The 22,935-nt window shown below is 44.5% G+C and overlaps 1 protein-coding gene across 1 annotated transcript in view; it reads left to right on the top strand.

Annotated features, from left to right (window-relative positions):
- sntb1 (syntrophin, beta 1 (dystrophin-associated protein A1, 59kDa, basic component 1)) overlaps positions 1-22,935 on the top strand; it is a 116,145-nt gene that overhangs the window by 79,106 nt on the left and 14,104 nt on the right. Inside the window, exon 3 of the mRNA XM_012965176.3 lies at positions 8,730-8,937. Within this exon, the coding sequence (XP_012820630.1) occupies positions 8,730-8,937 (208 nt within the window). The remainder of the gene's footprint in view (positions 1-8,729; positions 8,938-22,935) is intronic.

The raw sequence follows: 22,935 nt of genomic DNA, 5'->3' as shown, positions 1-22,935 counted from the left end.
GAGATAGCTCTCAGTACAAGTGAGGGAATACAGGGGTATGGGGGATAGCTCTCAGTACAAGTGAGGGAATACAGGGGTAGGGGGGATAGCTCTCAGTACAAGTGAGGGAATACAGGGGTAGGGGAGATAGCTCTCAGTACAAGTGAGGGAATACAGGGGTATAGGAGATAGCTCTCAGTACAAGTGAGGGAATACAGGGGTAGGGGAGATAGCTCTCAGTACAAGTGAGGGAATACAGGGGTAGGGGAGATAGCTCTCAGTACAAGTGAGGGAATACAGGGGTAGGGGAGATAGCTCTCAGTACAAGTGAGGGAATACAGGGGTAGGGGGGATAGCTCTCAGTACAAGTGAGGGAATACAGGGGTATGGGAGATAGCTCTCAGTACAAGTGAGGGAATACAGGGGTAGGGGAGATAGCTCTCAGTACAAGTGAGGGAATACAGGGGTAGGGGAGATAGCTCTCAGTACACGTGAGGGAATACAGGGGTATGGGGGATAGCTCTCAGTACAAGTGAGGGAATACAGGGTTATGGGAGATAGCTCTCAGTACAAGTGAGGGAATACAGGGGTAGGGGAGATAGCTCTCAGTACAAGTGAGGGAATACAGGGTTATGGGAGATAGCTCTCAGTACAAGTGAGGGAATACAGGGGTAGGGGAGATAGCTCTCAGTACAAGTGAGGGAATACAGGGGTATGGGGGATAGCTCTCAGTACAAGTGAGGGAATACAGGGTTATGGGAGAAAGCTCTCAGTACAAGTGAGGAAATACAGGGGTAGGGGAGATAGCTCTCAGTACAAGTGAGGGAATACAGGGGTAGGGGGGATAGCTCTCAGTACAAGTGAGGAAATACAGGGTTATGGGGGATAGCTCTCAGTACAAGTGAGGAATACAGGGGTAGGGGGGGATAGCTCTCAGTACAAGTGAGGGAATACAGGGTTATGGGAGAAAGCTCTCAGTACAAGTGAGGAAATACAGGGGTAGGGGAGATAGCTCTCAGTACAAGTGAGGGAATACAGGGGTATGGGAGATAGCTCTCAGTACAAGTGAGGGAATACAGGGGTAGGGGGGATAGCTCTCAGTACAAGTGAGGGAATACAGGGGTAGGGGGATAGCTCTCAGTACAAGTGAGGGAATACAGGGTATGGGGATAGCTCTCAGTACAAGTGAGGAATACAGGGTATGGGGGATAGCTCTCAGTACAAGTGAGGAATACAGGGGTAGGGGGATAGCTCTCAGTACAAGTGAGGGAATACAGGGGTATGGGGGATAGCTCTCAGTACAAGTGAGGGAATACAGGGGTATGGGGGATAGCTCTCAGTACAAGTGAGGGAATACAGGGGTAGGGGGATTGCTCTCAGTACAAGTGAGGGAATACAGGGATAGGGGGGATAGCTCTCAGTACAAGTGAGGGAATACAGGGGTATGGGGGATAGCTCTCAGTACAAGTGAGGGAATACAGGGGTATGGGGGATAGCTCTCAGTACAAGTGAGGGAATACAGGGGTATAGGAGATAGCTCTCAGTACAAGTGAGGGAATACAGGGGTAGGGGAGATAGCTCTCAGTACAAGTGAGGGAATACAGGGGTAGGGGGATAGCTCTCAGTACAAGTGAGGGAATACAGGGGTAGGGGAGATAGCTCTCAGTACAAGTGAGGAATACAGGGGTAGGGAGATAGCTCTCAGTACAAGTGAGGGAATAGGGGAGATAGCTCTCAGTACAAGTGAGGGAATACAGGGGTAGGGGAGATAGCTCTCAGTACAAGTGAGGGAATACAGGGTTATGGGAGATAGCTCTCAGTACAAGTGAGGGAATACAGGGGTAGGGGAGATAGCTCTCAGTACAAGTGAGGGAATACAGGGGTATGGGGGATAGCTCTCAGTACAAGTGAGGGAATACAGGGTTATGGGAGATAGCTCTCAGTACAAGTGAGGGAATACAGGGGTAGGGGAGATAGCTCTCAGTACAAGTGAGGGAATACAGGGTTATGGGAGAAAGCTCTCAGTACAAGTGAGGAAATACAGGGGTAGGGGAGATAGCTCTCAGTACAAGTGAGGGAATACAGGGGTAGGGGAGATAGCTCTCAGTACAAGTGAGGGAATACAGGGGTAGGGGGGATAGCTCTCAGTACAAGTGAGGGAATACAGGGTTATGGGAGATAGCTCTCAGTACAAGTGAGGGAATACAGGGTTATGGGAGATAGCTCTCAGTACAAGTGAGGGAATACAGGGTAGGGGAGATAGCTCTCAGTACAAGTGAGGAAATACAGGGGTAGGGGAGATAGCTCTCAGTACAAGTGAGGGAATACAGGGGTAGGGGAGATAGCTCTCAGTACAAGTGAGGGAATACAGGGGTAGGGGGGATAGCTCTCAGTACAAGTGAGGGAATACAGGGTTATGGGAGATAGCTCTCAGTACAAGTGAGGGAATACAGGGGTAGGGGAGATAGCTCTCAGTACAAGTGAGGGAATACAGGGGTAGGGGGGATAGCTCTCAGTACAAGTGAGGGAATACAGGGTTATGGGAGATAGCTCTCAGTACAAGTGAGGGAATACAGGGGTATGGGAGATAGCTCTCAGTACAAGTGAGGGAATACAGGGGTAGGGGAGATAGCTCTCAGTACAAGTGAGGGAATACAGGGGTATGGGAGATAGCTCTCAGTACAAGTGAGGGAATACAGGGGTATGGGAGATAGCTCTCAGTACAAGTGAGGGAATACAGGGGTAGGGGAGAAAGCTCTCAGTACAAGTGAGGGAATACAGGGGTAGGGGGGATAGCTCTCAGTACAAGTGAGGGAATACAGGGGTATGGGAGATAGCTCTCAGTACAAGTGAGGGAATACAGGGTTATGGGAGATAGCTCTTAGTACAAGTTGATCCAGGGACTGGTCCGATTGCCATCTTGGAGTCAGGAAGGAATTTTTTCCCCTCTGCGGCAAATTAGAGAGGCTTCAGATGGGGTTTTTTGCCTTCCTCTGGATCAACTAGCAGTTAGGCAGGTTATATATAGGCATTATGGTTGCACGTGATGGACGTGTGTCTTTTTTCAACCTAACTTACTATGTTACTATGTTACCAATATCTACAGTACCCACCTTCCTAGAAGATGGAATCCCAAAAATAGGTAGATTACATATTGTCTTCCCCTTTTACAGAACAGAACAGTGAAATGCTGTTAAGGGCTCTCAGATCAACTCTTTTTCCATCTCCCCCAAAAGTTTGCTAAAGATGTGAATGAACCAGTCCGTAATACATCGACACTGTACAACTTGGTTGCATTGTCCAAACTCTCCCTTCCGCGAAGCATTAGATCTTTCTTTTCAGAAATTAAGCAGAGGCAGCAGAATTCCAGCCTTGATGAAACGCTCTCTTGTGTTCGGCTTTGGCGATTGCTCTAATTCTGGGAAATCAAAGGCAATTAAAGTGCAGTTTAATATGTATTTTGCAACTGTCCAAAAAAAGCCAAAGATGATTTGCAAGAATCCCCGAGTCCTCTCCATCTTTAGTAATGTTTAAGTGTGAGTCAAATGGAAGATGATATATTAGCTGCTAAAGATTAATGGGAATTTTCCTGCATTCCAGCTATATTACTGAGTAATGTTTTCGGCACGTTTTCTGAAATAAATATAACCGAACCATTGCAGCCTTATGATAGAAAGGCCCGTGCATATATTTGCATTGCTTTTCTTGTTTGTTTTTGTCATCAGAATGTACCTAGAAGCACAATAAGACTGAGCTGTACAGAATTATTAGCGCAATAAAAGTGTAGAGCCGCTGTTATTTCATTCTGAAATATTCATTTTTACATGCATTATAATATGTGACAACTGTATATCAACAACCTGTATCTTCTCCAAACACTCCTTTCCCTCATTGTAAGACCTTTTCATTTTAGTGCTATAACCAATGCCCAGGCTGCTTTATTATTTATTAAAAATTATCGCACGCTTTTTTGCGGTAAAAAAGACGCGATAATTTGCGCGCGATTCACCATAGTATTATCGCGTGCGATAAATCGCCATTTTCGCATGCGATATTTCTCGTGCTAGTTTTACCGCATGCGTTAATTTCCGCGCTGAAAAGAATACGATCGCATGATTCACTATAACTTTTGCGCGCTAAATATCGCATTCGGCTATGCGCAAATTAACTCCTACTACAGGCAGGCGATAATTATAGAAAAGTACAGTAAATGAGTTTTTTGCAATAAAATATGGACTTACAGTGTTATTTATTCAAGTCTGTGTTTCCCCCAGAGTGACGCAGCCGCCAGTTTGCAGCGAAATGTTCATTTTTAATACAGTAAAGTATTGGCGTGTATGGCTAACATGGCGTGCGTTCATTTGCGCGAGTATTTATATTTGGCTACAAGTGATGAAATGTTTCGTCAGGCATGGATTCGCAGCGAATTTTTGGACGTGCGTTGAATTTTTTCGCGGCGGATATTTTCATGCGTTTCGCAAAACAATCCGCCAATGGCAAAATGCATGAAAAAATTCGCACAACGCACATCCAAAAATTTATACAAGCGTCAAAAAATAATAGTCACAGCAAGAATTTTTTTGCCCGCACAACATTTTTGCCGTTTCGTGGATCTTTCGAAAGATTTGCTAATTTTTCACTAAAGAAACCAGAACACATTTGCTCATCACTAGTGGCTACTATTTATATACATCTACTATTTATATGATACCATTTATATGCGGCTAATATTTATATACACCATTTATATGTGGCGACAATTTTTATACACTATTTCTATGCTACCATTCATATGCGGCGACTATTCGCGTGCGTAATTTAGCGCATGTACCGGCAAATACCGCATTAAAATAGTCTTCGCGAGTTAAATAACACATGCAATATCGCGCGTAAAAAAGCGCAAGTATGCTTATAGTGAATCGTGCGAAAAATCGCCAAAATTAAGACGCGGTAAAATTTATAGCGCACGCTAAAAATAGCGCACATTTTATCGCACTTTAGTGAATCAGGCCCATAATGTGCTGTTGCCCTGCACTGGTAAAAGTTGTGTGTTTGCTACAGAAACCCTAAAATTTGTGTGTGCATTTTTTTAAAAAACTATGTGCTTAGGTTAGAATAAATACAAAATTTAGCTTTTTCAGACAAAATCCTTTGGGCCTTTCACAATTTGTTGGGTGCACTTGCCTTCAGCATCTGGAACACAGTTTTGAGAAATGTGCAAATTGGTTTTCTAGGAAGGAATGTTGCATTGGGGGTAAAAATAAAACTGTGTGCTCCTTAGACAAATAAGGGCTGATTCACTAAAGTGCGTTAAAACGTGCACTATTTATAGCATGCGTTAAAAATGTTATCGCGTCTAAATTTTCGCGACTTAACGCACGATTCACTATAAGCATACTTGCGCTAATTTACGCGCGATACTGCATGCGGCCTATTATTATGTGCGCTAATTAACGCCTATTATTATGTGCATATAAATATACCGCATATAAATAGTAGCATATAAATAGTAGCATATAAATATTTATATGCGGCTACTATTTATATGCGGCTACTATTTATATGTGGCAAACTGGCGGCTGCATCACTCTGGGGCCAACACAGACTTGAATAAATCCCACTGCAAAGTCCATATTGTGTTGCCAAAAGCTCATGAACTGTACTTTTCTATAATTACCGCCTGCCCCAAGTAGGTGTTAATTGTCGCATAGACTAATACGATATTTAGCGCATCTAAGTGTTTGTGAATCATACGTTAGTGTTATTTTGGTGCGCTAATTAACGCATGCATTAAAATTAACGCATGTGTTTGCGTGCAAATTAACGCACGCGGCATCACGTCTATTTTAACGCAAAAAAGCATGCGATAATTAACGCACTGAATCAACCCTATAGAGTCTATGGTTGCTATGGTAATGCAGTACCAGTTGTGATGCAGCACCACAGTTACCACACATAAGGGTTGATTCACTAAAGGTCGATAAGCGTTATCGCACGCTTTTTTGCGTTAAAATTGATGCGAAAAAAACGCGTGATTTGCTAAAGTATTATCGCATGCGTTAAGTCGCATATCGCATGCGTTAATTTACGCGTTACCGCATTGCGTTAATTCTCAAGCAGAAATAATACTAACGCATGATTCACAAACACTTAGGCGCGCTAAATATCGCATTAGTCTGTGCGAAAATTAACCCCTACTTGGGGCAGTCGGTAATTATAGAAAAGTACAGTTCATGAGCTTTTGGCAACACAATATGGACTTTGCAGTGGGATTTATTCAGTCTGTGTTGGCCCCAGAGTGATGCAGCCGCCAGTTTGCAGGGAAATGGGCATTTTCATAAAAGTAGTTTTACGAAAGTAATGCCGTGTATGGTGTGCGTTTTTTCGCACTCGGCGACTATTTGTGCGAGATGCGTTCATTAGTGCAGGTTGCATCAAATAACGCACGAAAATAGTCTTCGCGACTAAAATAACGCAAACAGCATTGCGTCTAAATTAACACAAGTATCCTTTTAGTGAATCGCGCGTTAAGACCCGAAAAATTAGATGCAAGCTATAAATAGCGCACAAAATATCGACCTTTAGTGAATCAACCCTATTGTGATTGTGAATCAACCCTTATTGATTGCTCATCACTATTATTTACATCACTTATGGTTACGGTTTCGACGCATGCTTGATAAATAGCGGTTGCCCAAAATATTGCTGTGAGCTCCAGTGTGGGGCAATCATTTCTGATTGTTGGAATCTGACTTTCTTATAAGACCATTATATATATATATATATCTGCTCAAACAGTACATAGGATTTAGCAAGTCATTTACTATAATCTGCCTGGTCATTCTCACTGTGCAGTAACGAGCCCTAAATCCGTTTGTGTTCCTTGTTGCCAGGCAACCGTCCTCATATGCTCTGCGTTATACCTGGGAGTGAAAGAAACAATCACTCTTTGCTAATGGGGTTTCAAAGTGGGAGAAAAGTCGGCAATAAACAGAATGTACAGTGAGTCTTTTATACCTTGGCTTAGTGGCAATGAGCGAGAAAATGAGATACAGTTTATCACGAGTCCTGGCGTCCTCGCTGTTTGGCGCCTCTCTTAGAAATTACCCCTTGGAAATAAACCAGAACTCCCAATGTTTTTGCATTGCATATTAGCTCTGGGTTTTGGGGTGCTACCACCAATCAGCAGTTCATTTGTATTGGTGCAAGTAGAGCCCTATGGGCCCCCCACCTAACTTCATATGCCTGTGGCAAGGCCCGGACTGGCAATCTGTGGGTTCTAGCAAATGCCAGAGGGGCTGCTGTAAGATGCCATAGACACTCACAATTTATTGGGCTGGGGGGGCTGTTTGGGTCACTGTGTACTTGGAATGCCAGGACCCAGGCCCAGACTGGCAATCTGTGGGTTTGGGCAAATGCCAGAGGGGCTACTGTAAGATGCCATAGACAGTCACTATTTATTGGGCTGGGGGGGCTGTTTGTGCCTCTGGGTACTTGGAATGCCAGGACCCAGGCCCAGACTGGCAATCTGTGGGTTCTGGCAAATGCCAGAGGGGCTGCTGTAAGATGCCATAGGCAGTCACTATTTATTGGGCTGGGGGGCTGTTTGGGTCTCTGTGTACTTGGAATGACAGGGCCCAGGCCCAGACTGGCAATCTGTGGGTTCTGGCCAATGCCAGAGGGGCTGCTGTAAGATTCCATAGACACTCACTATTTATTGGGCTGGGGGGGCTGTTTGTGCCTCTGGGTACTGGGAATGCCAGGGGGGCTGTAAGGTGCCATAGACACTCACTATTTATTGGGCTGGGGGGCTGTTTGGGTCTCTTTGTACTTGGAATGCCAGGACCCAGGCCCAGACTGGCAATCTCTGGGTTCTGGCCAATGCCAGAGGGGCTACTGTAAGATGCCATAGGCAGTCACTATTTATTGGGCTGGGGGGGCTGTTTGGGCCTCTGTGTGCTTGGAATGCCAGGGTCTGTTTTGAAGCCTAGTGCTGACCTTCCAGTGGCAGATTTGCATAAGAGCAATCCGGGTAGTTGCCTGGACCCTTAATTCCAAGGGAAGGAATGAAGTAGATCTGGGGTGGATTGGGGGTTGGTGATTGGGCAGATAATGGGTGGCATCAGGGTACAGCCAAAGACTAAAGAAATAATTAATTTGCCCCTGCCCCAAACATGACTTCCCGCCACACACTGCCGCCTGCTCTTCCAGTAGTTATGCCACTGTCAACATGTGGATCATTCTTCTACAAACTAGTGTGAATTCACAAACAAATCATTAGGGTTGAGGAGACTGCCTCATACACATACAAATAAACAGAATTCTGGGAATGAATTCCAAACAAGCTCTTAGAAAATCCCATTTACATGGGTTTATCTATAGACTAAAGCTCACCCACTGGGTTTTTAAAGGAGAAGGAAAGGTAACAACTAAGTAAGCTTTATCAGAAAGGTCTATGTAAATACAGCCATAAGCATTCACAGAAACGCTGCACTGAGTCCTCTGTCAAAAGATTTGTTATCTTTGTTTTCCTGTGCCAGAAACACGCAGCTCTCTCCCCTCTCCTGCTCCCTCTCCCTCAAGAATGCTAAGAACTCCCTCCCCCCCTTAGGAATGTGGATCTGAGCCAATCAGCAGGAAGCTTCCTCATAGTGTTACTAACGGAGCATGTACAGGGGTCTTGGTCTTGGTGCAGGAGCAAGGATCCGATGTGGGGGAGGATTACTCATTTTTTCTATTTGTATTTGCAGAAATCTGGAGTTGCATTCACCTGACGCAAAGCACACGGTTGTCCTCCGAAGTTCTGACCCAGTCACCGCGCAGGCCTGGTTTAATGCTATACACTCAGCTGCCTCCGATCTGGTCAGCAGGGTGATAACGGAAGTTAAAGAACAATTAGGGAAAACCGGGATCTCGGGAAGCACGGATATTGGACATTTGGGCTGGCTGGCGGAAAAGGCAAGTAACAGCACTCAGTGCCTAACTGTGCATTTATGTTATAGAGCTGTGGCCAGTGTTAAAGAGACAGAATCTACGTCACTGTCAAGTTACGCTGACAAATTACGTTTTTCAGAAGGAAACAGATCTGATGTTTCTCTGCTCTGGAAAGAGATCATGAACCTAATCCAATTTCTTTCCTGAGCAGAGCAACATCAGAAGAGTTCTCTGTTTACCTTCTGAAATATCCCTCTGACTGCACAGATGGAAAAACTAACCAATGAGTGGTGCTTTAGTTACAAGGTTCATAAGACAAGCAGTTAATTAAAACTTAAAGTGCTTAGAAAAGCACCCTGAGCTTTTTGCTTTTAGTAGGTTTACTTATCAGTAGTGATAGACCCTGGGATACTGCAATGGGCACAACTGTGCCAGGCCAAAAGGTACTTGCACCCAAGGCAAGGCTCTTGCCCTGGTTCCCACTCTCCCCCTCCCTACCACCTACCCACCTGCCGCAGCAACTTCTCTTCCAGCAGTTGGAGCCCCCTTCCCACTGCTGCCCCTGCTGCGGGCTACTTCCACTCACTTTACAGAAATTAATGTATGACGCATTAGTAGCAGACGGGAGCAGCTGTATCGTTATTTTTCTTCAAATTGTGCCTCCCTATCTGCAGCACACGAGGCAGCTGCCTACTCTGCATACCCCAAGCTCTGGCCCTGGGGTATAAATGATACCCCTATAAAATAATCTGTTAATCACAAGAGCAGCAAGTCTTTAGGCCAGTACCACTGGCATTATAAATTAAGGGGGGTCACTTTATCCACTTAATGTATCCCAATAAAGGTTATCTCTTATCAGCTTAGGAGTATATATTGGGCTAAAATGCACATTTATCAAATCATACAGTAGTCCTATCAACCTGGCCAGTAGATATCTGGCTAATTTTCAGACAGATATTGGTTGCAAGTGCCCTTTACATGGGCTAATAAGCTGACAACTCAGTCTGGAGGGGGCAATTTATCAGCATTTATTGGGCCATGTATGGGCAACTTTACTGTGAGGCTGTTTTTATTGCTTTTATTTTGCAATACTTACCTTTCCATTCTGGATCTTTATGAGTGTGAGTGACGTCTCCAGTGCTAAGGATTCCCCTCACCCCCGCCCCGCTCAGCCACTGGATTTACAAGGCACATCTTTGGCGGTGGTTGTTTTTTTTTTTTTAATTATGGTGCATTTTTCTCCTAACAGGAGTGGTCTATTTCATTGGGGGGGGGGTTGCCCAATATTTTGGCACCCCCCCCCCCAGTGAAATAGACTTTACCCCCGCATATGTAAAAAAAAGGCACTAAGATTACCCAGTAGCAGTAACCTATAGCAACCAATACGATGTATGCTTTTAAACAAGTGACTAGCAAATTCTGCTGATTGGTTGCTATGGGTTACTACACCTGGGCAAACTTTTATTATATTATATTATTATTTATTATTAGTGGTGCTTGCGAACCAAAGCATCACTACTATTATCTCACAGGCTTATTCTTCTTCTTCTTCTTCCGTACAAAGTTCGGTACGTAACTAGTCCCGCACCGTTTGTCGTAGACCCATGAGTGAGGTGTCAAATCATGCGGCTTATTCGGGAATGGGGTGCTATGACTTTTTGAAGAGATTTGCAACCTGTGTCAGAAGATACCCCGCACAAGGGTATAAGTTTTACCCCCGGGGCAAGAGAGGTCCCCAGATTTGCCCCATTGACTTATAATGGGGATTTTGGCAAATAACTAGTTTGTCGTAGACCCATGAATGAGGTTTCAAACTGTGTGGCTTATTCGGGAATGGGGTGCTATGACTTTTCTGAGGGGTGGGCGGTTAATTGCCTCAGCAGGGGGCAATTATCCGCCCATAGACTTAACATTGAGACCAACTTTGACTGAGTCCCGCACCGTTTGTCGTAGACCCATGAATGAGGTGTCAAACCATGCGGCTTATTCGGGAATGGGGTGCTATAACTTTTCTGAGGGGTGGGCGGTTAATTGCCCCAGCAGGGGGCAATTACCCGCCCATAGACTTAACATTGAGAGCAACTTTGACTCCCGCACCATTTGTCGTAGACGCATGAATGAGTTGTCAAACCGTGCGGTTTATTCGGGAATGGGGTGCTATGACTTTTGTGAGGGGTGGGATGTTAATTGCCCCAGCAGGGGGCAATTAACCACCGTTTGTCATAGACAAATGAATGAGGTGTCAAACCGTGCGGCTTATTCGGGAATGGGGTGCAATGACTTTTCTATGGGGGTGGGAGGATAATTGCCCAAGCAGGGGGCAATTAACAAAACTGAAGGAAACATTGTAATATTGGGGCACGAGTTTTGCCACGGCAAGCACCACTCACATTTTCTTCAGGAAATGTACCTTTCTAGTATTATATTTATTATATTCTGCATTAGAAAAAAAAATTACATTTTAAAAAATAGTGTAAATGTTAAACCATCCCCTAAATATTCTATTTAAGGTTTATTTGTCCTTTAATGAAATACCGGATTAGAATATATGTTGAGGCTGTAGGGTTCTGAGCGCACATTGCCAGGGATGGATCCGTCTCCTTCGCTCGCAGACTAAACACTCGCAGGATGTTTTCTCAGAGGAGGAAACACACTTCTGTCTGTTTAGGGGCCAAAAGCGCTTTGTGGCATCGGGGCATTCGTTACATCCCTTTATTTTCTTAATCGTATCATGTTCAAAGGCACAAACCAGAAATAGAAAGAAAATAATACATTTGTCCTCATTATTTACAGTTTTTTTTTTTTTGATTTCCCATAAAAGCAAATTATGCTGAGTAAATATTTGCTTTGAAGAGGAATCTTTTGGTAACGCAGATATTGTGGCCGATCCAGGGCTGAAGATTCAGGGGTTTTTTTTATTATTATTTTGGGAAAGAAACTTGTGTTTACAGCCGCTCTGTAGAGTTTATTTATATGTGATTGCACAAGCAGTGTAACCCTAATATCCCAGTAATACAGATATTCAAAGGCCTAATGGCAATAAACGCTGTGTTTATAAATAGTGAGTACATTAATGTAAATGGAACAGTTGACTTTAAACTCTCAGCAGCTGGAGATGGAAGTCATTTTAGCAACTGGGTTGCTATGGACATTGACCTCCAGCAACCAAAAAGTTGATCTATTATGCAGCTATATTTTTAATGTTATGCTGTTTTCTTGCTTGTCTTTCTATTCAGGCTGTTGAGAATTCCTCCTAATGTAAACAGTTGCCTGGTTGTCTGGTTGTAAGCGTGATGGTCCACAACAAGTTTCGGACTGGGGAGTCCAGGGCTGCCACCCCAGGGCCCCCCACCCCAGTCACAAACTCCTCTGCAAGCTACCAGCTGTAACAGCCCCCTGCGCGCATGTTGCATTCATTTACTTGCGGACACCACACTCCCGCACAGCACGTTCCATACATTTGTGGCTGGGGGGAATGCCCAGGTTTCTTGCCTGGGTTGACGGGGCCCTCTGGGTTTTTTTCCAGTGTCCCCCTGGGAAAACCTTGCCCACAGGGAGATTAGTCGCATGCAGTTAAATCTCCCTGTGGGTCATAAGCCTTAGGGTCATTAAAGTACTGTAAACCAATATACATTACAGGTATGGGACCCGTTATCCAGAATGCTCAGGACTGGGGCTTTCTGGATGAGGGGGCTTTCTGTAATTTGGATCTCCATAACCTAAGCAAGTATGCTTATAGTGAATCGTGCGAAAAGTTGCGAAAATTAAGACGCTATAAATAGCGCACGTTTTATCGCACTTTAGTGAATCGGGCCCATTGTGTCTTATGATGTCATGTTTATGGATAAAACTTTAATTTGCCTGTTGACTGGAATGACTGGAATAATTTCAGTATCATTGGGCGCAGGGATGTCCACACAGAGGCCTGTTGTGACCATCCAAGAAATTTGTAAATTTGTAAGGGCCCCAGCCTGCTCCAGAGTGGCACTTTGTTGTCACTGATCTAATAATGTACTGGGTAACTGTCCCAGTATATAAAAAATGGATGTTGGCCTCCAGAATCATTAATATCCTATTCCCATAGCACCCATTCCTCTCTTATGTAGGGCTTGGGGGTATGGTAATCCTGGGGTACTACAGCATGTACATTTAACCAATTGTGGTCCAGGACTTGGCCAAACCCATAGGTATTGCTGGGCTGGGGGTGGGAGAAGATTAGAAGAATAGAAAATAAAATCAGTGTTTCTATATGCCTTCAGCTATAAATAGATGCCTCTTCTCTGTAACATTTACTTTCAGCTTATATTATGTGAACGATTGATATTATTAATTGCTTGACATTTATATTCTCTTTCTTTTGGCATTGATCTCTGTGTAAAAAGCAGTAAGTCATGTTTTATAGCACTAATCTCACTTTTTATCTAGCTGTTTATATAAATACCCCTTCAGTTGGCTCGCTGGCTTATTAAACTACACTGCTGCTATTAAGGAAGCGATAACACAGTTTGGACAATTTACATTTTAGAGCAAATGTTTACTCCAGCTGGGATTGTGGAAAGTAATTACCCTGACAGCACTGTCATTTTACAGATATTGCTCTAGTAAGTGTAGCAGGGTAGGACGGCGATAGTAGGGCAAGATGGTGACAGTAGGGCAAGATAATGAAAGTACAATAATGGTGTAACTACCATGCAGCAGAACCCACAACCGCAGGGGGACCAGACTGCTGGTCAGGGCTTTCCAACAAATACCCCAGCGCAGGATGTGAGCCACTGGGGGATAGTTTTGGCATCTTCGTTGCCTATGGACACCATATTGTATGTGTATGACATTATCCTTTTCATTTCATATGGAACACAAAAATGTAAAATGTCATCTAATATACCCACTACATGGAAAGAGTAGGCAGCGCTGGTTGATCCTAGACTTCCTTCCCAGAATTCCTTCTGGTGCACGCTATACTAATAGTTTATTTTAAAATAAACTTTCCTATACATGGGCACTTGTACAGCTTATGGCACACATACACAAATACAGGATAATTTATGTTTTGGGTTCCCCAAGAAAACCTTTTCTATAAATATATATCATCATTGGAAGCTTAAATTTTACAACCTCCATTCTCCGACACTGAAAATCACCACCATATTAAATGAACAAAGGGAACAGTAAATAAGATAAAAACGGCAATTAATATAAAGTGATTTTGCTGACTGATTAGTTGTGCGGCACAGTGAGGAGAGGTAAAACAATGCAGATTAGGCTGCCTGGATAGATGTGAGCTCAGAGGGGAACTCGCTCTTTTGTTATTTGTGGGAAAGTTTCTGTTTTGCTCAGTAATTAAATAGGCTCAGGATTAATTATCCCTTTGTCGTTTGTCAGCGTTTTACTTTTTTCCCAGAAAATTATTTCTTGTTACAGCAGCCAGAATATAAGAGTTTCATTTGTGGTTCTGGGAGTATCTGAGCAGGGCCAAAAGTCCATTGAGAAGGACAAGTGCTGTGGAACATGGGGCAGTCCATTTAGGCTTAGCATGGGCAGAGGTGGCATTTGTGTTGGGTCCCCCTACATCTGAAGGAGTAGATAATTCCTCCCTGACTCTAGAACGGTAGATGCTCTTCTAGAACAGACTTGGTAAATGTGAAAGGCCTGAAATAGTTAGTAACCTTAATGTTATCTACACAATGTATCTTTATTGAATGGAATACAGTATATTCTCCTGCTACAGATATAATTGGGGCTGTAGAGCACTAGCTAATGAGACACTGCTTCCCTTGCAATTCTTTGCTCTAACTATAAGGATGAATATCATTTCAGTGTAAATAGTGCAGATAGGGAGGCAGATAGTTTAGTACATGGGCTAAACTGCATAGTCAGGGTCAATCCTGTACACACTGCCCTGCATTGGCCTCAAACTAATTCTGTTCCACTTAATATCAGGCCAATTGTCTTCACCCTTCTATAGAGTTGTCTTCTCTTGCCCATTTTAGGAGTGTGTGCCAACATTTCCTGGAAATGATTCAGGGCAAAGTTTAGAACATGGCACCTGTTCAGGGTCCCCAAACTTGGACAGGGCCCCTTTGGGCCTAACACCTGAGTTTTTCAGTGTTTGTATTAGAGATTCCTTTGCAGCTGTCAAACTCCTAACCTCACTGTCAGGAAGTTGTAAGAGTTGCAGTTAAACAATAGCAGGAGGTTCCCCAGTCTATCATTCCTAGTCTGAAATTATGCACATTCCCTTATAACTGGGGAAGGTTGGCAACTCTCTGTCTTTACCTGGAACTGGATTGATAGGCAAGTATGCCTGCCTTATGCTGGGGGGGGGGGGGGTCACACAATGCAGCTCAATGGCAAGAATTCTAATGTAATCCTTTCATTGCTACAGAAACCCTACTATAGTTTATATAAATACCCCGCTGTGTAACCCTGGGGGCAGCCATTCCTGCACTGGTAGAGCTGGGGTGTTTGCTACAGAAACCCTACTATAGTTTATATAAATACCCTGCTGTGTAGCCCCGGGGGCAGCCGTTCCTGCACTGGTACAGCTGGGGTGTTTGCTACAGAAACCCTACTATAGTTTATATAAATACCCCGCTGTGTAGCCCCGGGGGCAGCCATTCCTGCACTGGTACAGCTGGGGTGTTTGCTACAGAAACCCTACTATAGTTTATATAAATACCCCGCTGTGTAGCCCCGGGGGCAGCCATTCCTGCACTGGTACAGCTGGGGTGTTTGCTACAGAAACCCTACTATAGTTTATATAAATACCCCGCTGTGTAGCCCCGGGGGCAGCCATTCCTGCACTGGTTCAGCTGGGGTGTTTGCTACAGAAACCCTACTATAGTTTATATAAATACCCCCGCTGTGTAGCCCCGGGGGCAGCCATTCCTGCACTGGTACAGCTGGGGTGTTTGCTACAGAAACCCTACTATAGTTTATATAAATACCCCGCTGTGTAGCCCCGGGGGCAGCCATTCCTGCACTGGTACAGCTGGGGTGTTTGCTACAGAAACCCTACTATAGTTTATATAAATACCCCCCTGTGTAGCCCCGGGGGCAGCCATTCCTGCACTGGTACAGCTGGGGTGTTTGCTACAGAAACCCTACTATAGTTTATATAAATACCCCGCTGTGTAGCCCCGGGGGCAGCCATTCCTGCACTGGTACAGCTGGGGTGTTTGCTACAGAAACCCTACTATAGTTTATATAAATACCCCGCTGTGTAGCCCCGGGGGCAGCCATTCCTGCACTGGCACAGCTGGGGTGTTTGCTACAGAAACCCTACTATAGTTTATATAAATACCCCGCTGTGTAGCCCCGGGGGCAGCCATTCCTGCACTGGTACAACTGGGGTGTTTGCTACAGAAACCCTACTATAGTTTATATAAATACCCCGCTGTGTAGCCCCGGGGCAGCCATTCCTGCACAGGTACAGCTGGGGTGTTTGCTACAGAAACCCTACTATAGTTTATATAAATACCCCGCTGTGTAGCCCCGGGGGCAGCCATTCCTGCACTGGTACAGCTGGGGTGTTTGCTACAGAAACCCTACTATAGTTTATATAAATACCCCGCTGTGTAGCCCCGGGGGCAGCCATTCCTGCACTGGTACAGCTGGGGTGTTTGCTACAGAAACCCTACTATAGTTTATATAAATACCCCGCTGTGTAGCCCCGGGGGCAGCCATTCCTGCACTGGTTCAGCTGGGGTGTTTGCTACAGAAACCCTACTATAGTTTATATAAATACCCCGCTGTGTAGCCCCGGGGGCAGCCATTCCTGCACTGGTACAGCTGGGGTGTTTGCTACAGAAACCCTACTATAGTTTATATAAATACCCCGCTGTGTAGCCCCGGGGGCAGCCATTCCTGCACTGGTACAGCTGGGGTGTTTGCTACAGAAACCCTACTATAGTTTATATAAATACCCCCCTGTGTAGCCCCGGGGGCAGCCATTCCTGCACTGGTACAGCTGGGGTGTTTGCTACAGAAACCCTACTATAGTTTATATAAATACCCCGCTGTGTAGCCCCGGGGGCAGCCATTCCTGCACTGGTACAGCTGGGGTGTTTGCTACAGAAACCCTACTATAGTTTATATAAATACCCCGCTGTGTAGCCCCGGGGGCAGCCATTCCTGCACTGGCACAGCTGGGGTGTTTGCTACAGAAACCCTACTATAGTTTATATAAATACCCCGCTGTGTAGCCCCGGGGGCAGCCATTCCTGCACTGGTACAACTGGGGTGTTTGCTACAGAAACCCTACTATAGTTTATATAAATACCCCGCTGTGTAGCCCCGGGGCAGCCATTCCTGCACAGGTACAGCTGGGGTGTTTGCTACAGAAACCCTACTATAGTTTATATAAATACCCCGCTGTGTAGCCCCGGGGGCAGCCATTCCTGCACTGGTACAGCTGGGGTGTTTGCTACAGAAACCCTACTATAGTTTATATAAATACCCCGCTGTGTAGCCCCGGGGGCAGCCATTCCTGCACTGGTACAGCTGGGGTGTTTGCTACAGAAACCCTACTATAGTTTATATAAATACCCCGCTGTGTAGCCCCGGGGGCAGCCATTCCTGCGCTGGTACAGCTGGGGTGTTTGCTACAGAAACCCTACTATAGTTTATATAAATACCCCGCTGTGTAGCCCCGGGGGCAGCCATTCCTGCACTGGTACAGCTGGGGTGTTTGCTACAGAAACCCTACTACAGTTTATATAAATACCCCGCAGTGTAGCCCCGGGGGCAGCCATTCCTGCACTGGTACAGCTGGGGTGTTTGCTACAGTCATCAATATTTGTCAATGACTTAAGCAATTAGAGAGTGCCACGCAATGGTGAGGCTGCCCAGTGCATAGGGGGTAGTACTGGGCTGCACATCTGGATGTCATCTGCAGGGGCCCCCTCCATCTGAGGGAAATCATTTTTATTAAATGTTGGTAAATTTTGAGTTTTCCAGTAAAGTGGCAATTTGGTATGCAGTCATATATCCAACTGTTGTCTACTGTGTGCCAGCAAAAAAGCAAAAACCTTCCATATCTGCTTTGGGATTGCTATTGTGCCAAACTCCCAACTCTCCCTTTATAAGCAGGTCAGTCCTCATTTTTATTGTGTTTTATACGTATAAAAATGACTTTTACAGCAGCTTTTCAATCTCTTTCGATCAGTCCTGATTTTTTAACAGCTGTAGACCAGTAGAGCCCAGACAGGACCCTAGGGTGCTCCTGGCACCTGTTCCATACACTGTTCCATACACGTGTAGAAAGGGAGAACAGTGAATATATAGAGAATGGAAGACAGTTCATGGCCTGCTTATTTCTAAGCACAATATATGGGCTAATTACAGTCACATCCTTATTATTGGGTAACGAGGAAACCAGAGTTTGGAATACCTCCCTGTGGAAGCTTTAGAAGTTTTTTGCTTTTGGTCTTTACCATAAACACAGTAGAAAATCCTAGTTTTCACCTTAAATGGCCCTTAACGCTTAAAGTGCACTTATCCAGCTGCTCTAAATGTGTTTATATTTTTGACATTTTTCACACACAGTAATTCATAAGCAAACCCTAACACAGGAAGCCATTTGCACATTCGACACAGGGATTTATTTAGAATACGCAGGAACAAAGATGACATTGAAACAAGGAGCGACCTGCCAGTTAGTCTATTTTACCTCTTAAATATAAAGGACAACTTGTTTTTAACTGTGGCTAAATAATGGGGAGTCAGCTATATTTTGTCTTGCTACCTGCTGCCATGGGCGTCCGCAGAAAATTTTCCAAGGGGGGGCAAGTAAGCTAGCATCATCCTGCAACAGATAAATATATATATATATTTTATTTTTTTTTGCAGGATGATACTAGGGGAGGCTAAAGATGGCCCATACACAGACTGACCTACAGCTAATGTGACACTTAGTGGATTCACTGCTGACGTAAAAATTTAACCTCCCAACTACCTCTTGCCGTTCCCACTGACTCCCAGGGATACTGTACAAAAGTGCGGGTGGGGGTGCTTTTTTTTTTTACCCTAAAATGTTTAGTATTAGTAGTAAAAGTATTCATACGCGCACTTCTGTTAGGGGATCTGCAAACATTTGTGTTTGTGATCAGTTAGCTTAAAGGGGTAGTTCGCATTCGAATTCACTTTTATTTTTAATGGTTTTTCAGTTATTTAGCTTTTTGTTCAGCAGCTCTCCATTTGGTATTTCAGCAGCTATCTGGTTGCTAGGGTCTTATTTACCCTAGCAACCAGGTAGTGATTTAAACTAGAGATGGGAATATGAATAGTTAAGGGGCCTACTTGGAAAAATAAGTAATACAAAATTATAATAATAATAAAATTGTAGCCTCACAGAGCAATATTTTTGGCCCCCATTTGAAATCTGTATAGAGGCAGAAGAGAAAGGCAAATTATTCAAAAAAATTAATTAGGAAGACCAATTGCAAAGTTGCTAGGAATAGGCCATTTTATAACATACTAAAGGTTAACTTAAAAGTGAACCACCCCTTTAGATGTGTTTATGTTAGTTTTATAGCAAGAAAGGCAGTGGGTACTGACTCCCCATTATATACAGTGAGACGCAGTCCGTATTTACAAACCCAGCACATTATATACAGTGAGAAGCAGTGGGTACTGAGGGCAGATATTCAGGCCCTGGCACTATAACACTGGCACTGATACACAACATTGGCCCCACTGTAACTTACTAGAAATGAACAAAACAATGACAAAAAAAAAAAAAAATAGTAAGTGCAAAAAACAACAACACATATATAAACACACAATGAGCTTTTTCAGAGGGAAAGAGTTAACTTACCCTCCATCTGTTAGGGTAGGGGATAGATTATAAATTATTATAGATGTCAGGTCAGGCAAAAAACAATTTAATGTCAGCTAGTGATTCTTTAGAACTGTATAGTACCTGGGTATAGTGCCTGGGTATAGTACCTGGGTATAGTGCCTGTGTATAGTGCCTGTGTATAGTGCCTGTGTATAGTACCTGGGTATAGTGCCTGGGTATAGTGCCTGTGTATAGTGCCTGTGTATAGTGCCTGGGTATAGTGCCTGTGTATAGTGCCTGTGTATAGTGCCTGGGTATAGTACCTGGGTATAGTACCTGGGTATAGTGCCTGGGTATAGTGCCTGGGTATAGTGCCTGTGTATAGTACCTGTGTATAGTGCCTGGGTATAGTGCCTGTGTATAGTGCCTGTGTATAGTGCCTGTGTATAGTACCTGGGTATAGTGCCTGGGTATAGTGCCTGGGTATAGTGCCTGGGTATAGTACCTGGGTATAGTGCCTGGGTATAGTGCCTGGGTATAGTGCCTGGGTATAGTGCCTGGGTATAGTACCTGGGTATAGTGCCTGTGTATAGTGCCTGGGTATAGTACCTGTGTATAGTGCCTGGGTATAGTGCCTGTGTATAGTGCCTGGGTATAGTGCCTGTGTATAGTACCTGGGTATAGTGCCTGGGTATAGTGCCTGTGTATAGTACCTGTGTATAGTGCCTGGGTATAGTACCTGGGTATAGTGCCTGTGTATAGTGCCTGGGTATAGTACCTGGGTATAGTGCCTGGGTATAGTGCCTGGGTATAGTACCTGGGTATAGTGCCTGGGTATAGTGCCTGTGTATAGTACCTGGGTATAGTGCCTGGGTATAGTACCTGGGTATAGTGCCTGGGTATAGTGCCTGGGTATAGTACCTGTGTATAGTGCCTGGGTATAGTACCTGTGTATAGTGCCTGTGTATAGTACCTGGGTATAGTGCCTGGGTATAGTGCCTGTGTATAGTACCTGGGTATAGTGCCTGGGTATAGTACCTGTGTATAGTACCTGGGTATAGTGCCTGGGTATAGTACCTGTGTATAGTACCTGGGTATAGTGCCTGGGTATAGTGCCTGGGTATAGTGCCTGTGTATAGTACCTGGGTATAGTGCCTGGGTATAGCGCCTGGGTATAGCGCCTGGGTATAGCACCTGGGTATAGTACCTGGGTATAGTACCTGGGTATAGTGCCTGGGTATAGTGCCTGTGTATAGTACCTGGGTATAGTGCCTGGGTATAGTGCCTGTGTATAGTGCCTGGGTATAGTGCCTGGGTATAGCGCCTGGGTATAGCGCCTGGGTATAGCACCTGGGTATAGTACCTGTGTATAGTGCCTGGGTATAGTGCCTGTGTATAGTACCTGTGTATAGTACCTGGGTATAGTGCCTGTGTATAGTGCCTGGGTATAGTGCCTGTGTATAGTACCTGTGTATAGTGCCTGTGTATAGTACCTGTGTATAGTACCTGGGTATAGTGCCTGTGTATAGTACCTGGGTATAGTGCCTGTGTATAGTACCTGTGTATAGTACCTGGGTATAGTGCCTGTGTATAGTACCTGGGTATAGTGCCTGTGTATAGTACCTGGGTATAGTACCTGGGTATAGTGCCTGTGTATAGTACCTGGGTATAGTGCCTGGGTATAGTGCCTGTGTATAGTACCTGTGTATAGTACCTGGGTATAGTACCTGTGTATAGTGCCTGTGTATAGTACCTGGGTATAGTGCCTGGGTATAGTGCCTGGGTATAGTGCCTGTGTATAGTACCTGTGTATAGTGCCTGTGTATAGTGCCTGTGTATAGTACCTGGGTATAGTGCCTGTGTATAGTACCTGTGTATAGTACCTGGGTATAGTGCCTGTGTATAGTACCTGGGTATAGTGCCTGTGTATAGTACCTGGGTATAGTACCTGGGTATAGTGCCTGTGTATAGTACCTGGGTATAGTGCCTGTGTATAGTGCCTGTGTATAGTGCCTGTGTATAGTGCCTGTGTATAGTACCTGTGTATAGTACCTGTGTATAGTACCTGTGTATAGTACCTGGGTATAGTGCCTGTGTATAGTACCTGTGTATAGTACCTGTGTATAGTACCTGGGTATAGTACCTGTGGGATGAAAACTGCAGCAAAAGTTGAGAGTTGGTTCTTAGGTAAAGTTACAGGGGCAGATTCTTCTTTTCAGTCTTTATTTCTGTTTCCAGTTTGCAAAATCTCCCGATCCCTGTGTGCATGTGTGCTCTGATTGGTCAATTTTACTGTCTGTCAAGGAAGCTGTGCTCTGATTGGAGAATCCACAAGAAGAAAGATCCAATCGGAGCACAGCAAAAACGGGCTTGAGGGGACTGCAGAAACGGAGTAAGGTTTTTGTTTTTTTGCTACTTTTCCAGGGGGGGGCAAGTGCCCCCTCTTGCCCCCTTCTGTGGACGCCCATGCCTGCTGCTGCTACTGGCATATCCACCCTACAGAGTATAAGATTTTAGTCTTTGGCAGTATCATTTGGATTGTATACAAGATATTCCTGATTTTGATGGTCATTCTAATGGAGCAGCTCTGATAGCAATAACTTGGATCATGAGGCTTGAGGTTAGTTCAGTCTTCTCGTAGATCTGTGCTGCTACCTCTAGAAACAATATCCATATTACAAGAGTTTCAGTTGTGATCGATGGGCTACCATACCTATACTGCAGACTGTATCAAACAGACCAGTATGGCCAGCTTTAGGCCTCAAGCCAGTTCTGGGGGGCTACCATTGTAATGTAGTTGGACTGCATATATGGGCCAAGCCATGGGAATTTTCCACAGCCAATCAATGACTGGAAAGATAACAGTTAAGAATAGCAATCAGTTTGGGCTGATAGGAAGTCAGTTTAGTCAGGAGATGTCAATATTTTGGGGCGTAAGGACACATCCCTTCCCCTTGAAACTGGGTGAAACAGAAAACAATGAGGGGATTAACTTCTCCTTGAAGCTGGGTGAAATAGAAAACATTGAGGGGGTTAACTTCTCCTTGAAACTGGGTGAAACAGAAAACAATGAGGGGATTAACTTCTCCTTGAAGCTGGGTGAAATAGAAAACAATGAGGGGATTAACTTCTCCTTGAAACTGGGTGAAACAGAAAACAATGAGGGGATTAACTTCTCCTTGAAACTGGGTGAAACAGAAAACAATGAGGGGATTAACTTCTCCTTGAAGCTGGGTGAAATA

The sequence above is a fragment of the Xenopus tropicalis genome, chromosome 6 (genome assembly GCF_000004195.4).
Source record: "Xenopus tropicalis strain Nigerian chromosome 6, UCB_Xtro_10.0, whole genome shotgun sequence".
In the NCBI taxonomy this organism is placed as follows: Eukaryota; Metazoa; Chordata; class Amphibia; order Anura; family Pipidae; genus Xenopus; species Xenopus tropicalis.
This window is presented reverse-complemented; position numbering and strand designations above follow the sequence as displayed.